The sequence below is a fragment of the Tamandua tetradactyla genome, chromosome 7 (genome assembly GCF_023851605.1).
Source record: "Tamandua tetradactyla isolate mTamTet1 chromosome 7, mTamTet1.pri, whole genome shotgun sequence".
Taxonomy (NCBI): Eukaryota; Metazoa; Chordata; class Mammalia; order Pilosa; family Myrmecophagidae; genus Tamandua; species Tamandua tetradactyla.
In genome coordinates, this window is record NC_135333.1 from 106,284,338 (window position 1) to 106,306,537 (window position 22,200).

Genomic DNA, 22,200 nt, shown 5'->3' on the forward strand with positions numbered 1-22,200 from the left:
ACACTATGTACCATGTAAGTTAACTTTTGTAAAAGTTTTTCTCGAATTGGAAAATTAGATACAAAATATAAAAGCTGGTATTTAAAAGAATACTGGAGATAAGTCTCCTTCTGAGCTCACATTCTTGCAGCAAAAAATTAAACAGGAATTCCATCTCTGTAAAAAAGCAAACAACTGTTTCTCCATCAAGCATTCATTCAGCACCTGCTACATGCAAGTCACTGGGACAGGTGATGGGGGAAATATGGGAATATGTGAGGCAGGCATTAGGTACAGGAGCCCAAATTAGGAAATTACGGGTGTGGGGGGCAGGGGGCTGGCAGGGATGGCACAGGGCCATGATTAGGTCAGAGCTTAACCATGAAATTCCATGAAAGCATGGGATTTAGAACTTGAATTCAAATCCTCACCAGCTCTGAAAGCCTGGGCATTTGACCTCATCTGTGAAATGCAAGTAACACTACTACATTAACTCATGGTATTACTGGAAAAATTAAGTGAGAGAACATGTATAAAACATCAGTATGGTGTCTGGCAGAGTAAAAGCAATAGATTTTTGTTAGTTACTACTCTGTATTGGCGACATGGGATTTAGTTGGGATAGGAAAGATTCAGACAGACTGAATGGAATAAACTATATGCAAATATATGGAATATGGAATTAGGAATTTAAATGCTCTAAGAACCACCAAATATATCCAATAGGATTAACACCAGAATTGAATGGCCTAAATTTCCAATTTAAAAAATTTCCCCACTAAAAAAATCCAGTGCTTTTGTCAAAGAAAAGTGCACTCGTAGGCAAAGTGATGCATATATTAGTAAGACATGTTAGGGAAGCTCTTTAGCTCTTCTAGGTCTGGAAGTTTAATTACATGGTTATGGAAAGAAAAAAAAAAACCGCAGTGAATTCTTTCATTAATAAATGTAAAATAGCTCAACCTGGAAAACTTTACAGAGCATTTATCATTAAACTGTACATTATCTACACATACTTTTTTGAATGATACTCTATTTTACAATAAAACATTTTTTGAGAAACATATATCACTGATGTGGGTTTATTTATTTCACCTTTAATCCAAGAGATTTGGATTCTCTTAGCATTGATTTATTACTCAGAATAAATCAAAGACAGGCAACATAGATACTAAAAACCTACCATGAGACCAACACTTGGTATGAGCAGCACAATCTGCTATTCATTCAAATTGGCAACTGCCTTTGCTTAGGATCTGTCCATCACTGAGAGGGATGGAAGGGAAGAAGAAACACTCGGCCTCCTGACCCACAAGAGCTAACACTCCAACTAAGGAGAGACTGCAACAGCTAGCATGAGTATACAAGCCTCAGGCCTTGCAAAATTAAGATGAAATAAGGAATCTAGAGAAGGAGAAACCATTACTGAGGTGGGAACTATTCAGAAGAAACCTAAAGGCAGAGACTTGTGAAAGGCAGAGAATGACCTCTTTGGAGACCGGTATGGGTTAAAATGTGTCCCCCAAAAAAGATATGTTGAAGTCCTCATCCCACCACCTCAGAATGTGACCTTATTTGGAAACAGAGCTGTTACAGAGGTAATTAGTTAACATGAAGTCATACCGGAGTGCAGTGGGTCCGGGTAATGCAATATAACAGGGGAACTTATAAGAAAAGACACAGGGAAAGAGACAGGGAGAAGGCCATGTGAAGGGAGCAAACACTGGAGTTTTACTGCCACAAGGCAAGAAAGACCAGAGGCCGCTGGAAGCAGCAAGAGCACAGTTCTGCCGCCACCTTGATTTCAGACTTCTGGCCTTCAGAACTCTGGGAGAATAAACTTCTGGTTTTTTAAGCTAACAAATTCATGGTAATTTGTTACAGCTGCCCTAGGAAACTAAGACAGAGACCAACTCCGGCCATTTAATATCATTTTTGCTAATGATCAGTTTGACCTTTCTTTTGGCTCTTTTAAATCTTTCCACGGACTTGAGGTTACCAGGTCTGGCTATAGAGTGGCAGGGGAAAGCAGCCTTACCGTTCACGCAGGACGCCTGAGGAAATGTGAGTGCCGGATTTTCCAAAATAAGATTGACTCGTATTTAAGTGATGCTGTTATTAATAAAAAGACTGTGCTGAATCAGACTAATTCTAACAACCAATACAAGTCTACAAATCTTAATACAACGAGTCCTCCACTTGCCTTTTTTGTGGAAGGACTTGCTCTCGAAAGATAAGTTAAATTGTTTTTTAATTCAAGGAAGAGCCTGAATATTCTCAAAGAAGCCGAAGGAAACACCAATACGCCACCTATGATCGACAGGTCTAAGTTCCAGGGGGAGCAGAACACCTTGGAATTGGTGACAGAGGTCTGGTGGGCAGGGAAGTCTTTCAGCAGGTCAAACACTGTGCAACTAAAGGTCATGGTCCCTGAATGACTGCAGTTACTTCTTGCAGAATGAGAACGATGATATTGACATGCACAGCTGTTTTAACAAGTAACCGTTAAAAAGCACCTAAAACTTTTAGTCTGATTCTTCCGCCTCTGGTCCTCTCTCTGTGGCAATAGGTCTCCTGCACCCCCCAAATCTTCACTGCCTCCCACACTGAATCAGTTTCAAATACAAATTCCTCACTCTGCAACTCCAGTTTCTGCTAAATTTGACGTTGCCTCCAAGTTGCGGGATTAGCCCCCTCTGCTTCTCAAGACGATCGACCTAAGAGGGGCAAAGGGCTGTGACAAGACCAGTGCCTTCTGGGGTACAGACTGAAAAATGAGGTGGCAGCGGGAATCCACCCAGGCTTCAGGAAGCCCTCGCTCCTCCCCGCAGCCAACGCCTTCCTGTCAGTTCAGGCCACGGGTCTTCCTGCACTCTGGTGTGAAGTGAGTATTCTGACTCTGACCTATGTACTCCCTTTCCTGTAGCGCCCACTGTGCCAACTCAATGCATGCTGCAACCAGAATGCATCTGCCTCTCAGATGCAGGCTCTCTCCTGATACCTGAGCATTAGCACCTCAGCAGGACCCTCAATGAACTGAACGTGATGGCATCTGCTAGTTAGAAATTAGGGAGTAGCTTAGACTGCAGGGAAATCTAGCTCAATGAGAATGAAGTCCTTAAAGAAAGCCTCTTGATTCTCCTTAAGGTGTTTCCACTTTTTCTTCTTTTAAGTTTTTAATTTTTTGCTTTGCATTTTGATAAACTTAAAAAGTAATAATAAAACCAACCTATTTTAAAGGAAAATTCCGTTCAAAATAACTAGGTCAAGCAGTTTAGCATAAGCTTCAGTTATCTCACCATTTTCAAAACGCAAATGCTTATTAAAAAGCATGGACCTCTGGGCAAGAAATTGATTTAAAATTTTTCTTTATTGACTTAAACTGTGCCATGGGAAGAGAAAGTGACCTTGACACCTGGTCTCCTGATGATAAAAGTATTATTAAGATAGCATTTTCTCTGAGTCAGTCTGTACCAAGTATTAGGTAACCAATTGCTCCGTGAACGAAACAAAACAAAAACTTACACTTACTCAGTGGCCCTGAACAGACAATGCCTTAAAAAGTATGTAGGTGTTACATTTAAGCACAGTATGAAGGGCAGGTTAGCAATATAGAGGTGTTATTTAAAATCAAAACTAAATCATTCTCAGCAACACACTCCAATTAAATGACAGGTCTCACATAAAATACTCTTCCTATTTTAATTTCTAGCAGTCAGCGTTTACTAGATTATAGTGTTTTATTCAAGGATCATAACAAAAAAGAGATGAATAATTGAACTGAAATGACCTTCCCTTGTTCCCTCCCTGAAATTCTATCATTCTATAAAGAAAAAGGAAGAGAACAGGAAGAGGGAAACAAGGAACAAACAGATTGGAAAACATATGAAAAAGAACTAAAGAAATGGCAGCCACTAAAAGAGGAGAGAAGGCTGAGAGGCAAACAAAGCCTTATTTGATGAATAAGCCTATTGAAAATAGGAAAAAAGCTTTTAACAGGAGCAATTAACAGAGAAGAATTTTTTACTTAGAAATTGAATATAGGAGGAAATTATGGAATCTTTTTCATTAAGATGAAGAAAAGATATTAGGAGAAAAGAAGGGATAACTTTTAAAAGGTCTTTCCATTCCAAAATGATAAAAAATGTAGTACATGTATTCTGAAAGACGTACAAGAACAAAAAACACAACAAAACAAAAGAGCCTGATGTAGGATGTAATATCAGGAGTTGTCCCCAATCCTTTTAAGAGCAAATATTGGTGGAAAACTCTCAAATTGTGTTAAATACTTTCTAGATCATAACAACAACTGTACATACAGCTGAAAACAAGAGCTGACAAATGTTAAAATACATATGAATATTTGCCAGGATACACCCAAGATAATCCACTAATATTTCACCAAATTAACAATAAACAGCAATCAACCAAAGCCTAAAGAAAAACTATCGTTCTTTGGGGTGAACAGGAAAAGAGTCCTTGCCAAAGAAAGAGGGAGGTACTTTTATCGATATAAACTATTCTTATACCAAGAGGGTTATTATTACCAGACACTGTGCCAAATACTTCACATGCATTTTTTCATTTATCATCACAATAATTACATGTGGTAGATGGTATTTAGTAACTCCATTTTAGAGAATATAAGTAACTTGGGGAAAGTTACATTACTAGTAGCCAAACTGTTCAGCCAGGATTTGAACCTAAGCAGGCTGACTCTTGAGCTCTTGAACCCACAAATGATATTGCATTTAATACTCCCCAAAAACCCCATGAAGGAAGGTATTATCATCCTGTCTTACAGGGATGGGACTGAGATTTAAACCACAAGATCACACTTTTCTTTTTTTTTTTTTACACAACTATATTTTGATAGAGCCAGTATTTAATACAGGTCTAACTCCAAAGCTATGCATCTAACTAGCATCTATCGCTCTATCTCTCTCTCTGTCTCTCTCATTCATTCATTCAACAAATAATTTTTGTAATGTCCACCCTGAACCAGGCATTATGATAGGTATGACAGCAGAAGGGACAGACAGATGATTAGGACAGTCCCTTCTCTAAAGAAGCTCATGTACAGAAAAGAGTCTGGATCCTGCTATTCAAAGTGTGGTCCATGGGCCAGTGGAATGGGCATCACTGACAGATGGATAAAATCAGATTCTTAAGCCCCATCCAAGACCTACTGACTCGGTTTTAACAAGGTTTCAGGTGTTTCATATGCACCAGTGTCAACAACACTGCTCTAGTAGATATTCTGAAAGGTTTTTCTATTCCAGGCATAGGTTTCTGCAACACAACTCAAAAATCAGGGCATGGAATAAATCAAACTGGAATAAGTCCAGAAGTGTCTTAAGGCCCAAATGGTTCTACTCCATTTTTAACTAAACTTGAAAAAAAAAAGATGCTTATATTATCCTGGTGGGGAGTTTCCAAACAAAGCTATGAGCTAGATGCCAAGTAACCAGATATCAATAGCCCAATTGTCCTGTTTTCAACTTTTTCTCTGCCTAGCTTCTTAAAAAGAGACACTATTATCTAGTTCACCATTGTTGGGGGGTGGTTCTTTCAGGTACAAATAACGGGGCCTACTTTCTTCCCATGAATATCAGAAAGCTCCAAGAAGAGTGGTGGTGGTGGGGATTTGAGTCTGACTTTTGCAGGAATCAGGGACTGCCACGACATGACAACCAATAGGAACTTGAATAAAAAAAAAAATGTCTGGTGTCATTTATAGTTTTTATTTACCCTTATTGGCTTCATGCATTAGTATGCTGCTGTTGTTTATTTTTATTTTAATTGTCCCAGAAACAGAAATGAAGCAAGAGTCATGGACCATATCAGTAAAGGAGGGGAGATAAGATAAATAAATAAACACACCACATTGCATTCACAGTAGTGGAATCAAGTTCTGCAAAAAAATAAAATAATAGTGGTCAATACCCAATAACTCTGCTCCTCTACCAATTCATTGCATTAGTCATGATGCATGAGGACATGAGCACATCTAGGCAAGGTGCCCAAAGGAGGGGCACCTGCTGCAAGTGTCAAACATTTCAATTATTTAATCTTTCTAATAAGTAAAATTTTTAAAAAATCAAGCTCAGATTCTAAACTGAATATTAGAAATGACTCTCATTTTAAGGCTCTCATGGTTTCCATGCTTTGAGATGAAGCTTTGTTATATATATCTGTGATGTGATTAGAATGCCTTCTGCTGTAACTGGAGGTCAGCCATGATTACAGACATCACATCTCCAGGAGTAAAGAGCATAAGATGGCACTGGGATAGTTTAACAGAACTATTAAAAACAGGCTTTTTTAGGTCAAGAGTATAGATTATCAGGTTGGGGGAAAAAAAAAAAAAACAGGCTTTTTTACCAAACCCAAATATAGGTGCACTTGGATGAGACACTTTATTTCTCTATGACTGTTTCCTCATTTGTCAATCAAATTTTTAAATATTCCATATTGGCAAAAGAACACCTGCTTTTCATGATGATTATAAGGCTAAGTGGTAAGTATGTAAAATACCTGGCACTTAAGAAATGGTGGTGATTATTAACATGACCCAGAAAAAGTGAAAGAAGTAAACATGAGTCCAAAAATAAGAAACATCACCTCACACAGTAAATAATACTAGGATGGTAACGAGGAAAATCAACCTCTAAGAGCATTTAAGGGAGGAAAAAAGGAGAAAAGGCAGGGGCCACAACATCTCGTGTATGTCAATGATAGAACCTAAGCCCTATGCTGGGTTTTCAACTATACACTGTATCAGAATGTACAATAGATTATCAGAAATGATGCTTAGGAAGATATCTGGTTAGCTGACACATGTTTTTATACTTCTCCATCCCAATTTTCTCTTGACCCCCCCCCCACCACCACCTCCACCCCCAAAGTCTAGCATCTAATAAGCAAAGCAGTCCTATATGCCCCACTCGCTTCTCCCAGCCTTCTAGGAGGTCTCGTGCTTCAAACAAGCCACACCATTAATCCCTAGGCAGGAGAGCTTCCTATTAAGGTTCCTAAAGCTCCATTCAAGAAGTCTGTAAAATCAGCAGGTCAGAGAATGCTCCAATTGATAGTCTTTTTGAGCTGGAAGGAACTGTAACAGACATTTAGTCCCACTCTAATAACTTAGGAAACACAGGACTCATGAGCTAGAAGGACACACTTGTTCAAGGTCATGGTCAGTAGCTGAAGTTCCCGGCCAGCACTCTTCCCACCCTGCCTCTCTCCCTCCTCCCTCTGCACTGTCTCTCACTCATGGTATCTTGTCTTTTCTTTCTCCTTCATGTACATTTCTCTACTACAGTTTCTCAAGAGCCATTTGGGCTCAGCTATTATCATTTTTTTTTTCAATCCCCATTAGGAAAGATGTATAGGGTAGTTTTAACACAGAAACATTGGTAATTACAACTATGACCACTTCTTGATTAAAATGTGAGCAAGGTTTCTTTTTCTGTTGTCTTGCTATTTCTTTTTCTAAATCGATGCATATGCACTAAGAAATGATGATCATACATCTATGTGATGATATTAAGAATTACTGATTGCATATGTAGAATGGAATGATTTCTAAATATTGTGTTAGTTAATTTTTTTAATTAATAAAAAAAAATGTGGGCAAGGTCAGATGTCTGTAGTACACTTTCAGATGTGGGATATAGTGAAATTCCAGCAGTCTGTCTAATTCATAAGCACAGAGCTTTGGGGAAGTTAGGGCTGGTTGGGGTCCAATGTATTTATACACTTTTATTAAACTCAATTAAATGAATTGAAAGGATGAGTAAATTACTTTCCTATTTGCTTCATTTGCTTTTGCAGCCTATGAACAGATGTCACATAAGAAATTCAAATTACATCTTCAAATAGAGCACAAATTTAGTAATGAATAATAAAAGGGAATAACTGAAACTCAGAATAACTGTTATAACCATTTCTCTCATAGGATAGAAAGGGTTAGTGGAAAAACACTCACCTGTTTATCTGACCATTTTCTACTTCGGTGAAATCATTGGAATCATTGCTAATGTTATCATCCTCGGGCACAGTCATATTTTGCAACTCAGTTAATTCGAGTCCACTTTTAAAATGCATCATGTTTAGAAAGTACCTTTACTCAAAAAATTGGTCCAAATTCTCCTGTTCCAAGTGTATTTGCAAGTAGACAGCAGCCGCAAGAATAAGAGTGACACGCCTAAAATACAACAAAATGAAAAAACAAACATATGAGTAACACATTGATTAAAAATGAACTATTACAGGTAAACAAATGATTAACTTAATCACAAACCATTTACATTTTGCTATTTGATGCATCAAAGCAATTTCTATACAAGTTAGAGTAGCTTATCTCTAAATTTTATGGCTTTCAACAAATCTCCCTCCCTTTTTAATTATGAGTCATGTCCCATAATCTTTATGCTCACATTTATAGGAATACCATGCCAGCTGCAGGCAATATTGACATCCTTTTATTAAAACAGTATGTTTAACATGAAAGCAATTCAGTTCTTTCAATGTGTCAGATCGCAAGGCACACATATAGCTGCATGGATACAAAAGCACCTCTGATTGAGAAATCCCAGCTTAATAAAAATGGAAATCATCAATAAATGTCATTATGAGAGATAGTGGTCAACCAGCAAAGAACAAATTTGTGTTTTGAAATTTAGCAAACAGTTTATCCACCAACTGCAAGAGATTAAATTAATCTCTTCAGTAAAATCACTCCATGTCAGAGAATTAGGGAATTAAAAAAAATTGTGTTCAAGGGATTGGGGTTAATCCACATGATACTATATCTCCACATCAGAAACAAAAGACTTCCAGAGTCCACATTTTTCCATACATGGATGACCATTATTAAATTTGAGAGGTCATTAGTAGTACATTTGTGAAAAAAAGAGTTTTGGACACACAGCATCACAAAGCAAAAGCAGGTGGCCACAGAGACAAATGCAATTTCAAAACAAGACCTGTTATGCATGGGAATCTCACCAGGATGCTCTCAGTGAGAGGACAGGGACCATGGAATGAAGCAGGCTATTTCAGCAAGAGTCTCCTTATAGGGGTAAATTCCCTCGGATGATAGTTCCGAAATTGTCTGATTCTGAATTCCACAATTTTTCAGAGCCATTTCGTTCATTGCATAGAAAATGTTAGTGAAAAAATATTCATCTATCTATTTGACCATTTTCTACTTAGGTGAAATCAATGACCTCACTGTAACAGAAGATAACTGTTACATAGGTAAGTGTCAAAACTCCAACATGTCCATCTAAGCATCCTAGTGTGTCCCAAACAAGCATTACGTTAATTGATAATACGGTTAAGGGCCCACAGAAAGTGATCTAGAATGAGACTTCAGGTATTTTCTCTCCACAGTCAGGTGATACATTATTCCTTTTTATTCAGTCTTCTCTCTAGAACGAGACTCCCCTGGTTCCAGCCCTGGTTCAAGGATCTATGAAAACTTCTACAACCTAAGTACTTTCTAATGTCTCAGGTCCCAGGAACCCCCTCCTTCCTGCAGAGCAGGGGCTTTCTTGGAAGGCAGAAAGCCAGACTGAGCGAGGTTTGAGTCTCTTGACTCCTGGTCTAAGCCAATCTGGCCACTGACACTCCCACCCAGGCTGGAAATGCTGGAGACTGGCCCAGCTCTGACTGCTTTTAGTGCCTTGATACAGCAGCAATGTTTCACAATCTGTATTTACTTTGCCAAGTTGAAATGCATCAAAATGGTTGACCCCTCATCCCCCAGCCTCTCCATCTCTCAGCTCCCTTTGATGAAAGCTTGCAAACAGGCAGCACTGCGGAATTTCTAGGAGTCTTACCACACTGACTCCGTCTTCTGTTAGTCCCTTAAAGGCTCTGAAGTGATATAGCAGGCCTGAAATAAAGTTAAGATTCAGTAGTTGGTGTTTCTAACTGGGTTAGGGAGTCCTTTTCTCTCCACTAACTGGTAAGAAATATAGCACCAGACAAAAATTTTCTGAGAAGAGGAAGGGGTTGACTTGTAATAGATCAGGAGTCCATTGCTTAAATTTCATATCAAATACAAGTGTGTGTGTGTGTATAAATGCATATACAAATAACAATACATATAAAACTAGTAGTTTTTAAAAGTGGACCAAAAAGCAAAAAGGGAAAAAAAGAAAAAGAACTGAAGAAGACTTGGCCACCAAAATTAGGTCAGTATTAAGGAAATAACAGGACAAATTATAATATAATCACATTGTATACATCTTTATTGTTTTGAAATAGCCTATCTGAAACCTAATGTGTTCTGGTAAATAAACACTGGAAAATGAGGAGAAAAAATTAACTAGGGTAATGGCAGCTTTCACTAAGTTTGAGGCTACACTTGGAAAAATCAGCTAATTCAATTTATCATATGTTTATTGAGTATTAGGTGATGAAGGGTTTCGAAAAGAACATGAGGTCAAATTCAAGGACCTGAGGCCACCTCACAGAAAAGTCGCATCAGGACTGGACCTTGGAAACAAATTTTTTCTGTTTCTAAAACTAATACATGCTCACTGTAGAATCTTTAGAATAGACAGTCTAAAAAAAAAAAAAAAATCCTACCACCCAAAATGGGCTACTGTTAGATTTTGATGTATTTTCTCCTTCCTTTCCTTCTTTCCTTTTCCTTTCTTTTATTTGTTTTCATATACTTTTCTCTCCACCACTCCCCAACACTGGGATTTTATTGTTTTAACATGCTCTTTCCATGTAGCATTATACTGTAAACATTTTGAAGAATCAGTTTTTTTTAAATCATAATAGTTCCTTATTAGTAACAACATCGGGTTTTTAAGAAAAACTAGAAAATACAATTTTGCCTAGGGAAGAGAAAATAAGAGAAAAAAGCCAGCTCAGCAAGCACAGATGATACTGTAAATCAATTGGGGTCTGATCTTCCAGGGTTTTTCTATGCATAGCTCCTGGCACACAGTAGGCACTCAGTTAATACATGTAAAATGAATGATGAAACAAATTTAAAAATGTATACACTTACAAAAATGGAAATCATAACAAATAAATAATTTTTAAAACATACTATTTTCACTTAAGATGTTGCCCCTATCCTGAGTTATGGTGGCAAACACAGGTCTACACCATTATTGCTGATGTTTGCCAAAATTCTGGACTGTACCACAAATTAACATCCAACCTGTACTGCTGCACCTTCATGCTGCCTAGTGGGCAGGGGATTGACAAGTGGAGATGGACCTGAGTTGACATTTCTCAGTAGGGGGAGAACATGGTCAAAGGCACAGGGGCAGGAAGAACTGGTGGAATTCAAGGAACAAAGAATTACAGTCGCACTGAAAGACAGAAGTGATCATCAGACTATAAAATTAATCAAAAGGTCACAGTGTTAAGGTTTTGGTGTTAACCCAAGCATAAATATTATCTCTCAACATTTATAATAGGTTATAAATTACAACTTCTGTACAATTACAATAATAATCACAAATTACAGTTTACACAACACACAACATTTTGATCCTTGCCACAACTGTGAGATCCTTAAGGCAACCATTTTTATCTTGGTACGCCTATTAGTATGTTTTATTAATAGAACCAATGTAAAATATATGAACTTACTTTATATTCTACAGGGCATAATGTAGCAAAGAAGAGGATATACAGAGAAACTTGTCTTGCCTCAAGTTGTCTGGAGTCTTTTTAACCACGCAAAACCACCCCATATAAAATGACAATGTACCATAAAACGTTTGCATGATAGAGACTAAACTACATAGTAGAACAAATAATAAATTTGCAAAAATTTTAGAGACCAAAAATAAATAAAGGAGGGTGGTGCAATGGTGGCTCACTGGAAAGAATTTTCGCCTGCAGAGCTGGAGACCTTGGTTCGATTCCTGGAGCCTGCCCATGCAATAATAATAATAATAAATATAATAAATAAATAAATAAAGGAAAGAAGGAATGAGGGAGGGAGAGAAGGTGGGAAGGAGGGGGGGGAGGAATAAAGGGGAGAGAGGGAAAATAAATGGAGCCTAAAGAAACCAGGTAAGGTTTTATAAAGAGGTAAGACTTGAACTATGTCTTTAAAAATAGGTAGAATTTAAATGATGGGAGGGAACTGCATTGCTTGCCCTGGGAACAGCACAGGCAAAGATATAGAGACCAAATGTGTAAGGAATAGTCTCATATGACCTCTGAGATGAACCTGGCTAGAGTAAAGGGAGCAAGGTACACATTCTGGAATAACAGGAAATAAAATGTGTAGGTCTTACAGAAGCTTATTAAAATCTTATGGAGAGAAAACCAAACCAAAGAGTATTTTGTAACTTAAACAACAGCCAAAATTATTTTGGGGAATAAACAAGCAAAAATACATTTTCAATTGTTAATATTCTTTGTGGTAGATCCATACATGGTCCTCTCCATATTTGTTCCCACTTTTCTTTTTTGTAAACAGCTTTTATTGTGAAGTATAATATATATACAAAAAAAGCAATAATTTTTAAAGCACATTTTAACAAGTAGTTATAGAACAGATTTCAAAGTTCAGTATGGGTTACCATTTCACATTTTTAGTTTTTCCTTCTAGCTGCTCCCAAACACTGGAAGCTAAAAGAAATAACATTATAGTGATTCAGCAGTCATACTACTTTGTTAAGTCACACTTGTTTGTTAAATCTTATCTTCTCTGCTATAATTCCTCCTTCTCCTCTGATCCTTCTACCAAACTATGGGAGTCTTAGGGCTATAGCTATTCTAACTTTTTATGCTGAAAAGGGGTGTCAAATATATAAGATAGGGGGATGGAATTAGTTGATATTCTTGGATGGCCCCTATGGGTTTCAGGACTTATCTGGCCTAGGAGCCCTCTAGAGGTTTTAAGTTTCAGGAAAGTAAATTTAGTACATGGAACTTCTTTAACATCTCAGTTAGAACCCCAGGTGTTCTTTAGGGTTAACAGAAATGATGTTAGTTGGGTTATGGCAAACCATGGTAATAAGTAATATCTAGCTGAAGCATAAGAGTAGCCACCAGAATAGTCTCTCAACTCCATCTGAACTCTCTTAGCCAATGTTACCTTATTTCGTTATATTTCTTTTCCCCCTTTTAGCCCAGAAGTCAGTGTCGATCCCACGAAGCCAAGGCCAGGCTTATACCTGGGAGTCATGTCCCCTGTTGTCAAGGAGACTTTCACCCCTGAATGTCATGTCCCACTGGCAGGGGGTGGGGGTGGGGAGTAATAGTTTTCCTTGCAGAGTTGGGCTTATAGAGAGAGAGAGAGAGGCCACATCTGAACAACCAAAGAGGTTTCCTGGAAGCAACTCTTAGATGTAATTATAGGTAGTCTTAGTTTCACTGTTACCGAAAGAATTTCCTAAGGACAAGCCTCACAAGCCTATTTTCTTGGGAGTCCCTAATGTTTGAGAGAGCTCCAGGGGTTTTCCAGGTAGAAAAGTTTAATATTTCCATATTTTTAATCCAGCCCTCAAAGAACTCTACCAATACTTTTTAATTATCAGCCCACCATAGTCTAGGATGTCTCCAGGTATTACATTAAGCTATTCAGAATTACAAGGTCTGGTTTCCATTCTGGGCTCTATGTGTTTGGGTTGTTTAAATGAGCTATCCAGACAGAAAATTTAGAATTGATTGTGTGTTACAGAAAATTTAGGTTCTAGACACCATAAACCCCTCTGCCTTTGGTCTCAGACAGTAGGTAAAGCTCTAGAGTACATGCACTATCATCTTTTACCCTCTTTCTGATTTACCCTAGTCCCAACTAGATTGACTTTGTTTTTATCTCTAATTGAAGGCTGATCTCTTTTGCTTACTTTAACTGTTACTTGTATGTAGCAATGCTGACTTTCAGAGCTGCAGAACTCCAGCTTTGAATCTTAGGTGACACAGAGGTATTCAAAGTTCCAGGGAAATGGCTGTTGATACACATATAACTCAATGTTTCAGAATCTAGAAATACATTTAAACTTTCAGCTAAGGATAGCTGTATACAAGCTGTTCTAGTTTGCTAGCTGCCGGAATGCATCACACCAGAAACGGATTGGCTTTTAATAAAAGTGGATTTATTTTGTTAGTTCTTCAGAGGAAAGGCAGTTAACTTTCCACTGAGGTTCTTTCTTACGTGGGAAGGCACAGGATGTTCTCTGCAGGCCTTCTCTCCAGGCCCCTGGGTTCCAACACCTTTCCCCAGGGTGACTTCTTTCTGCATTTCCAAAGGCCTGGGCTGAGCTGCGAGTGCTGAGATGAGGAATGCCGAGCTGCTTAGGCTGTGCTACTTGCGCTCTCTCATTTAAGCACCAGCCAATTAAGTCAAACATCCTTCATTGCAGCAGGCACGCCTCCTAGCCGACACCAGATGTAAATCAACAACAGATGAGGTTCACATACCTTTGGCTTATATCCGCAGCAACAAAACTCGGTACGTTCACCTGGCCAAGTTGACAACTGAATCTAACTACCACACAAGCTTACACTCTTGGCTCCAATTTTCTTATAAGTATCTCCTGAAAGAGACCACAGCCTATTTTTTCTTTTGTTTCTGGCTTATTTTGCACAACATATTATCCCCAAGGTTCATTCAATTCTGCACAGTATTCCATCATGTGATGGTTAGGTTCTGGACCAAGTGATGATGCCCAGTTTTCTGGTCAGGCAAGCACTGGTTTTTCCATTGCTGCAAGGATATTTCATGGCTGGTTGATAAACCAGAAGGCTGTTGTATTAAATCATCAGTCAGGTGACTGCATCTGTGGCTAATTACATCTACAATCAACTATCCAGCCCCCTCATCCATTGCGCATTCTGGATAATGTCCTAAATAAACCATTATTACAGTGTCTTCTCTTGGTTGTACAATCAGCGGCACTCTCAATTTTAGACAATTTTCATTGGTCCAAAGAGACAAAGAACCAGTAAAAAAAAAAAAAAAATTGATGATAGCCTCATCAAATATCAAACCAAAACCTCCCCTGATCTTGTCCCTCCCCCTAAATAATTTACCCCCATAATGCTCTGGTATTGTTGCTGTCTTCCTGTTAACTATAGGCCACAGCATCCAGTAAGTTTTCCAGCATTCCCACTTCTTTCTAATTTAGATCTGCAGAGGATAAAAAGTTTAAAAAAAAAAAACAAAAAAACCCCACAGACACACAAAAAACTACATTTCCCAGAGTTCCTTGCAACTAGAGTTGTTCTAGGTATGATTTAGAATCCACCCATTAGCTGCATTCTTGAAAGCCCTGAGTTCAGAAATGAATCAAGTATGGAGGTGGGATGGGGGGAGGTGTCCATTTTGCTGGTGCAGTTCTGGAGCCAATAGATGTGACTATGGATTCCTGATCACCAGATTTGGCTCAAATGATATGTTCCTGCAGCATGCAATTGAAACAATGGCTTCCTGACTTCCCATATTCTTGATGGAGGCATAAATATAAGTTCCCCTGCCAGGCCAGTTGAATGGTGTTCTGCTAATCATTCCTAGGAGCCCAGATTACAGCCTGTTCTCCAACAATTTTATAGGTACACAATTCCCTGTATTACATCCCTTTTTCTTAACAGGAAAGGTCTCTGTGAAATGCAACTGAATTCTGATAAATATTTTTAATTCTATCTTTTCCTCCCTTTTAAAACTTTTTATGGGAAAGTTTAAACACATAAAAAAGTAGACAAAAGTATCATGAAACCCCCATGTATAAACTCCAGCAACAATCAATTCAGGCCAATCTCATTGCATTTTTACCCCCACCATCACTTAGAATTATTTGGAAGCAGATACCAGATGCTATATTATCTGCAAACATTTCTGCATACATCCCTAAAAGATAAGCCTTTAAAAAAAAAAAAACCACAATATCACCATCGATAAAAAAAATAATTTTTATCACTAAATAACCAGACACATACACTTCTTTTAAAATTCATTTTTGATTGTTATTGGGTTTTTATTCTGAAAAACTAATAATAGCCTGCCTCTCCTGGCTCAACTCCTCTGTAGTAATACTTGAGCTAGGTCAGTGGTTTTGAGAAAATATTAAGCCTAAGGCCAATGATGGTCCTATTCTTTCTGGCTGCCTTCTTAATTGACTAGATTTGGTTACCAATTTGGGGTCCTTGGATTGTAGATCCCTGAGATGGTAATAATATAGCACTATGAGCTGTTTTTCTATATTTCAAAAGGCATTGATGCCGGAGACCTGGGTTTGATTCCTGCTGCCTGCCCATGCAAAATAATAATAATAAGGCATTGAACAGGCTAAAGAGGATAACTAAAATGTCAGATATCCTTGTTTTTGGCTAAAGTGCATTCACTCAATGTGACAGTCCAAGGTTCTGACTGGTAATCTTATATATTTTTCAAGTCATAGGAATGAAAAATGACTTAAAAATTAAAGTTGACAGTCAAAACCATTAAGCTGAATTTTTAAGATCTGGGCATTGAACGGCAGATAAGGTATACATCAATTAAAATAAAAAGCTAAAGTTGCTACTCAAAATCTTTGAAAACATAAGGTCCTTGGGAGATGGAAAAAAAATAAAATAGCACTTGGAAGTAAAAAGATTGGGAATCAGTAGGCAATCTCAGAAGAAAAGGCATTTTCTCCTTGCCCAAGATTCATCCCTAATGCTTGTGGTCTCATCCCATCTAGCACCGTGCATCACCATTTCCTCTCCTCCAGCTTTCCTGACTTTGTCAATCACTCAGAGCTTTTTATCTGGAAAGTAACCTTGTGGAGAACCTTCAACTCCCATCTCATCTCTTTACTTCCACCAGTCTGAACTACTTGCTTCTGTGCTCATCATTTCCCTAAAATCTCACTCAACAAACTAATTCTGGCTCCACCACTGAGTTGCTATGTAGCCTCAGTTTACTGATCTGTCAAATGGAGATAAAGTCATACCTCCCAAAGTCATTAAAAAATTCAACAATTTGGTCTATGTGCAACACTTAGAACAGTGCCTGGCCTGATTTTTATAAGCTATTTTTACTTTTGTTGCTGCTATCCATGTTACTACCACTTCCGAATGTGGGCAAGTACCGTTTCTCAGTCCTCATTCTCCTCAACTCCTTCTCCAGTATGGTGCACTGCTTACTACTGACACAAACTTGCTCCTCACTGCATCCTCCTAAGTGCTGCGTCTCAGCCTCCTTTGCCAGCTCACCATCCTCCTCCCATTCGGTGTAGGGGTGGCTTTTTGGTCCTCCATGCTTACCTTGCACAGTCTGAATCCTTTCCGTTTTAGAGCTTTAAGCCCATGGTGTCAGGCTTGATCCCACAGGAGCATCTTCCAGATTTTTTTCCTAGTCTTTTTCATTTTATAAAACCAGCATTCCTTTGCATTGTGAAATAGGATCTCCCTCATACATAATACTTGATAATGATCACACCACTTAACGTGCCACATGTTTCTTCATATGTAAAATGAGAGGCCTGGAGAGAGAAAAGATCTCTCAGGTTCCTTCCTGCTTAGGAAAATTTCCATAAATTCTTTTCAGACTCCAGCTGCCTGCTGGACACCACCATTTGGAATTTTGCCATTACCTGAAACTTCACATGCCTAAAACCAAGCAGATCATATGGCCCCATAGGCCAGCTTTTCTGTTTTTGTTAAAAATAATACTCATTCTCCTGGTCACCCAGATTTGAAATCCAGGCATCATATTAACCAATGGTGACATTTTAACCAATGTCACCAAATCCTGTCAACATTTTTTTATAATGTCTCTTCCCATCCTCTTATTCCTGTCAGTTCCTACTGCCACAACCCTAACTTTGCTACAGTATCTCACTTCCTTCCCCTGGTTCCCTACCCTCTCCCATCTACAGAAGCAAATTCTTCTAGGAAATAAATGTCTTGCCCATTCCTCTTTGTTTCTTGCCAGTCATGAATGGTTCCAAACGTCTACAAAATCAAGTTTAATCTCTGGAATCTCACATTCAAAGCCCAGATTGTGCATCGCTATCTTCTTAACTTTTTCTCCTACTGCACTCCTGTGTATCTTCTGTTCCTGCAAATTGGTCTATTCTCATGCATTTCTCTGCTTTGTTCACCCATTCTTCTGTCCCTGAACACACTCTCCCCACTTCCCCATCAAGCCCATGCCTACTTAAGTGACAGCCTGTGGCTTCTGGGGGGGTAATTGTCCTCTCCATATTCACGTTATGAAACTACTCTGATTCCTCTAAGGCAGAAAAAACTAAAAATACCATAAATTAATGAAGTCAGCCTATAACTCTGGATATAGGACAGACTTTATATTACATAAAAACACAAATACAGTTTGAAAGGTTTAGGAGGTGAAAGGGTGAGAAAGAAGAAAGGTACACCAGGAAATTTAAAGTGTGTGTGTGGGGGGGTATTTCTGCGCTCCCAGGCAGAACTCACCAAACCCAAGATGGAGGGAGGTGAATGCGCATGTGGGCTTTGGCACAGGCAGCTTTTAAGGATGGAGGTCAGGTGACGTTGGTTCATTAGTTCCAGAAATCAGGCTGGGAGGGGTGGAACAGCCTCCGCAGCTCCAGTTGCAGTGCCCTTCCCCATTCCCCCAACCTAACACAGTTGAAACTTAGTTTAACCAAAACAGTGAGTACTTTTGAGTAGTGTGAATACCAACAAAATTAAACATGTTTCTTGTGCACTAAAAAGTAATTAAACTAAAAGTAATAAACTTAAATAATCACTACACATGTATGGAGTTTGAAAACAGCCTGCAATATTTCAGCCTTTGAGGAAATTCTTTTTCTTTGCATGTTTACGTTTTTGTTCTAATGATATTTCTGATCGCTACTGGACTAAAAACAAAGAATGGGAGCTTTGTTTGTTTATTAGCCCTAGCTAAACTATGACAGTCAACTCCCAATAAAATACTCTAAGAAAAACAGAAATAATGCAAATATTAAAGCATCGTGAAGTGGTACATGCAAAGAGGGTCATCTATAAAAGAATCATTTTTAAATATGCCTTTATTTGAAAAGAGAAAAAGTAATAAAAGATATTTTATAATTCAACATCAAATGATGTTTTTTGTCCTTGAACTATTCCTTTCATCTCTCTGAGCCTCAGTTTCTTCACCTTAAAATAGGAAATTTGGATTAACTGATGCTCTCTCAATGATCCTCCCATTCCAAAATCCTCTGAATTTATTACATCTTTCAAAAAATCACTTTCAAAGATGAGATGGACTTGTGTGCAAATCTTTCGAGCAGTTGATTCAGACCAGTAGTTCTCAGCTTTGACGGACATGAAGCCAGCATTGAGAATCACTAATTGAAACCCATCTCCTAATCCTGCAGATAAGCAGTATTTTAACTCTTGCTGTCTGTTATCTTGAATAGTTCCTTTAACTTATTCAAGGATTTTCTCAGCTGTTCTCAACTTTTCTTCACAACTCTGTGAGGTATGCAGTTCAGATACTATTAATTAGCACCAGACAGATGAGAAAATGAGGCATAAAAAATTAAATGAGTTGCCAGGGTCTCAATGCTGGCTTCATGTTAGGGTGACCTGGGATTTTTAAAAAGTTACTCAATACCCAGACTCCATCTCCAGATATTCAGATCTAGTTGACCTTTTAAGGAGCCCAGATGGGATTTTTTTTTAACACCAGGGTAATTGGAATATGTAGTGATTTAGATTTTAAAACAAAACAAAAAAGAAATTAAATGAGGGCCTCCATCTGCTGCCCAATAAAGTCATAGTAATATGGCGTTTCAAGTTTGACTGATTTTTTTTCCCCCTGATTTGAGTAAACCAACAGTTGTTCACATCATGGAGCCATGATTGGTATCATGGAACTACTTATTGGCAAAGACACATTGTAGCCTTACTGGAAGTAGTTTATTGATTCTCAGTCTAGTTCTCCTTTTCCCAAATCAGGCTTCTTTCTCAATCATTTAAATCCCCTGTTAGTAACCAACCCTTAACATACAAGTTGTCACTACAGAGGAACTAAACGTGCTCAAATTCCAGAAATAAATATTACATTGCTTTAAAAAAGGTTCCATTTAGGATCAATGTTTCATACACTGTTGTTTTCTGAAGTTTATGATGCAATTTTAAATGTGCTTACTTCCAAGCACATAATTCACGATTCCCCCATCACCTTTCTTAGGTGTGTATTATTCTCTCAGACTTGAAAAGATTAAAGTAGCATCTATTAACATATTATTTTCAGAAAAGTATTTTTAAAAGATTATGGTCATAGAATTTCAGCAGTAAAAGGAACTTTTCCCACCTCCTTTGAAAGACAGGAAACCTAAAGTCCCTTATAACTCTCTCTCTCTCTCTCTCTCTCTCTCTCTCTCTCTCTCTCTAGAGAGAGAGAGGGAGAACTAACCCCATGCCAAGCACTTCACATCCATTCTCTAATTAAATCTTCAGGATAAATAAATTAAGATGGGTACTGCCATCATTATCATCATCACCTCCATTTACAAAATGAAAAAGAAATAAACAATTGCGGTTCAGAGACACTAAGTAACTTGCCCAAGATCCCTCAGCTGGTAAACGGAGACTTGGGATTTATATCTGTTGCCAGACCTAAGCCCTTATCCCCCTATCTTTCATCATCTGGAGCAGCAATAGTTATAAAGTGAAAGATAAATAAATTCTTATGAAAATGCTAATGAGATGATCCGTGAATGCTTTTAAAGAATTAAAAGCCTTTAAAATCTATTAATCACACCTAATGAATTACATTACTGTCCAAGCAGAGCGTAATCAATAAGAGTCTTTGTACCTTCTGCCCGAGTGCTTCCCCTAATTATACAAAAAGCTAGCCACGCCACTTCTCCACACAGGCTCTTCTCTATCTCAAGAGCATTCCCCCATCACATGATCCTGTTTCATTCTCCACCGCATTAACGAATTCCTGAAATATTTTTGATGTATATATGCATTCATTGTCTGTTTCGCCCCACAAGAACGGAAGCAGCAACAAGGCCCTCAATAAGAAACATTCATTGAATATATGAAGGAAAAAAAAAAAAACCGAGTAAGCCCCATCAAGGTTAATACCTCAAGCCATAGCCCTTTTCCTGATGCTGAAGACGACAATGCAAGAATAAAAGTGATTTTGAAGCGCAAAGCCATTTTGAGGCTGGGGTAGAACCAAAATCCTGGGGGTGGCTACATGAGATCAGTGCCCTGCTTGACTATTTTGCATAGATTTAGGGAGTACCCAGCCGGCGCGAGATGTTTGACAATGAGGCCACCCAGGCGCCAAGCTTAGGTTTTATTTCCGTTGTCCTCTGACGTCAGAAAAAGCACGAGTTGCTCCACAGTTTTTTTCTATCGAGGTGACAAATTACAGCCTTGCTGGGCCCTGCATTTTGCACACCATAGATTTTTTTCCTCCCATAGATTAAAAAGCAAAAAGACCAACTACGGAGATGTCGAATCCCTTCCAAATGCAAATTCACAGCGTTTCCTAGCAGTTGGGGTCTTTTTCGACCTTACTACATAGACCACTATGGATTCGTCTGAGAAAGTACGTGACCTGGAGGCAGTCAGATTTCTACAGAAGAAAGTGTTTAAGAAAAAAAAAAAGTGGGTCTGCACCAGAGTGAGACACAAAGGACTGTCACTGTAGCGCCACCTTCCCAAGCCGAAAGCCGCCTGTGAAAGGCACCCCGTACACGGTGACGCGGTTACCGCGAAATTCCTTTTGCCGCCATATGCACTTGTACCTTCTCTGACAACTGTTCAGCATAAACCAGGGGGCGGGGGGTCGTCAGGGAAGCGGTGGCCCGGCAGTCCCGTAACCTGCGGGGTCCCAGTGGGTACTCGGGAGTCCCACGCGCGGAGAGGTGAACTAGGCTGGGCGTTGGGGGACGCCCCGGAACGTGCACCATGGCGAAGGCGCGCTTTCCTCCCGGCACCGTCCCGGCGAATTTCAAGGCCTTTTGTGGCGACGTTTAGGAACGCGAGAGAGGTGTTTGTGGTAAAGGGGCACCTTAGGCGTGCGCTATCCGCGCCTGGGCACCGCGCGCGCGGCGGCCTTTGTTCGTCAGCGTCCGCTGGATCCCGGCAGTCTTAAAGCACTACCCCCATTTCTCCACCCCACCCCTTCATTTTGGAGAGAATCTCTCCAGGGCAGGAAAGGACAGTGAGTCAGTGCCAGCATCCTTTAGTAAAATCCCCCGCATTCTCCTACTCCTCTTCATTACAGAGGAAAGAGGAAGATACAAGGGA

At 39.0% G+C, this 22,200-nt stretch overlaps 1 protein-coding gene across 3 annotated transcripts in view; it reads right to left on the reverse strand.

Moving 5' to 3' along the window:
* SLC38A1 (solute carrier family 38 member 1) overlaps positions 1-22,200 on the reverse strand; it is a 68,177-nt gene that overhangs the window by 44,783 nt on the left and 1,194 nt on the right. For 2 of the 3 annotated variants that reach the window (XM_077170655.1, XM_077170656.1), the window contains exon 2: positions 7,970-8,188. In XM_077170655.1, the coding sequence (XP_077026770.1) occupies positions 7,970-8,091 (122 nt within the window). In that variant the 5' untranslated portion in view covers positions 8,092-8,188. Of the gene's footprint in view, positions 1-7,969; positions 8,189-21,024; positions 22,048-22,200 lie in introns of those variants that run through there. The other variant, XM_077170657.1, reaches the window with a different exon arrangement.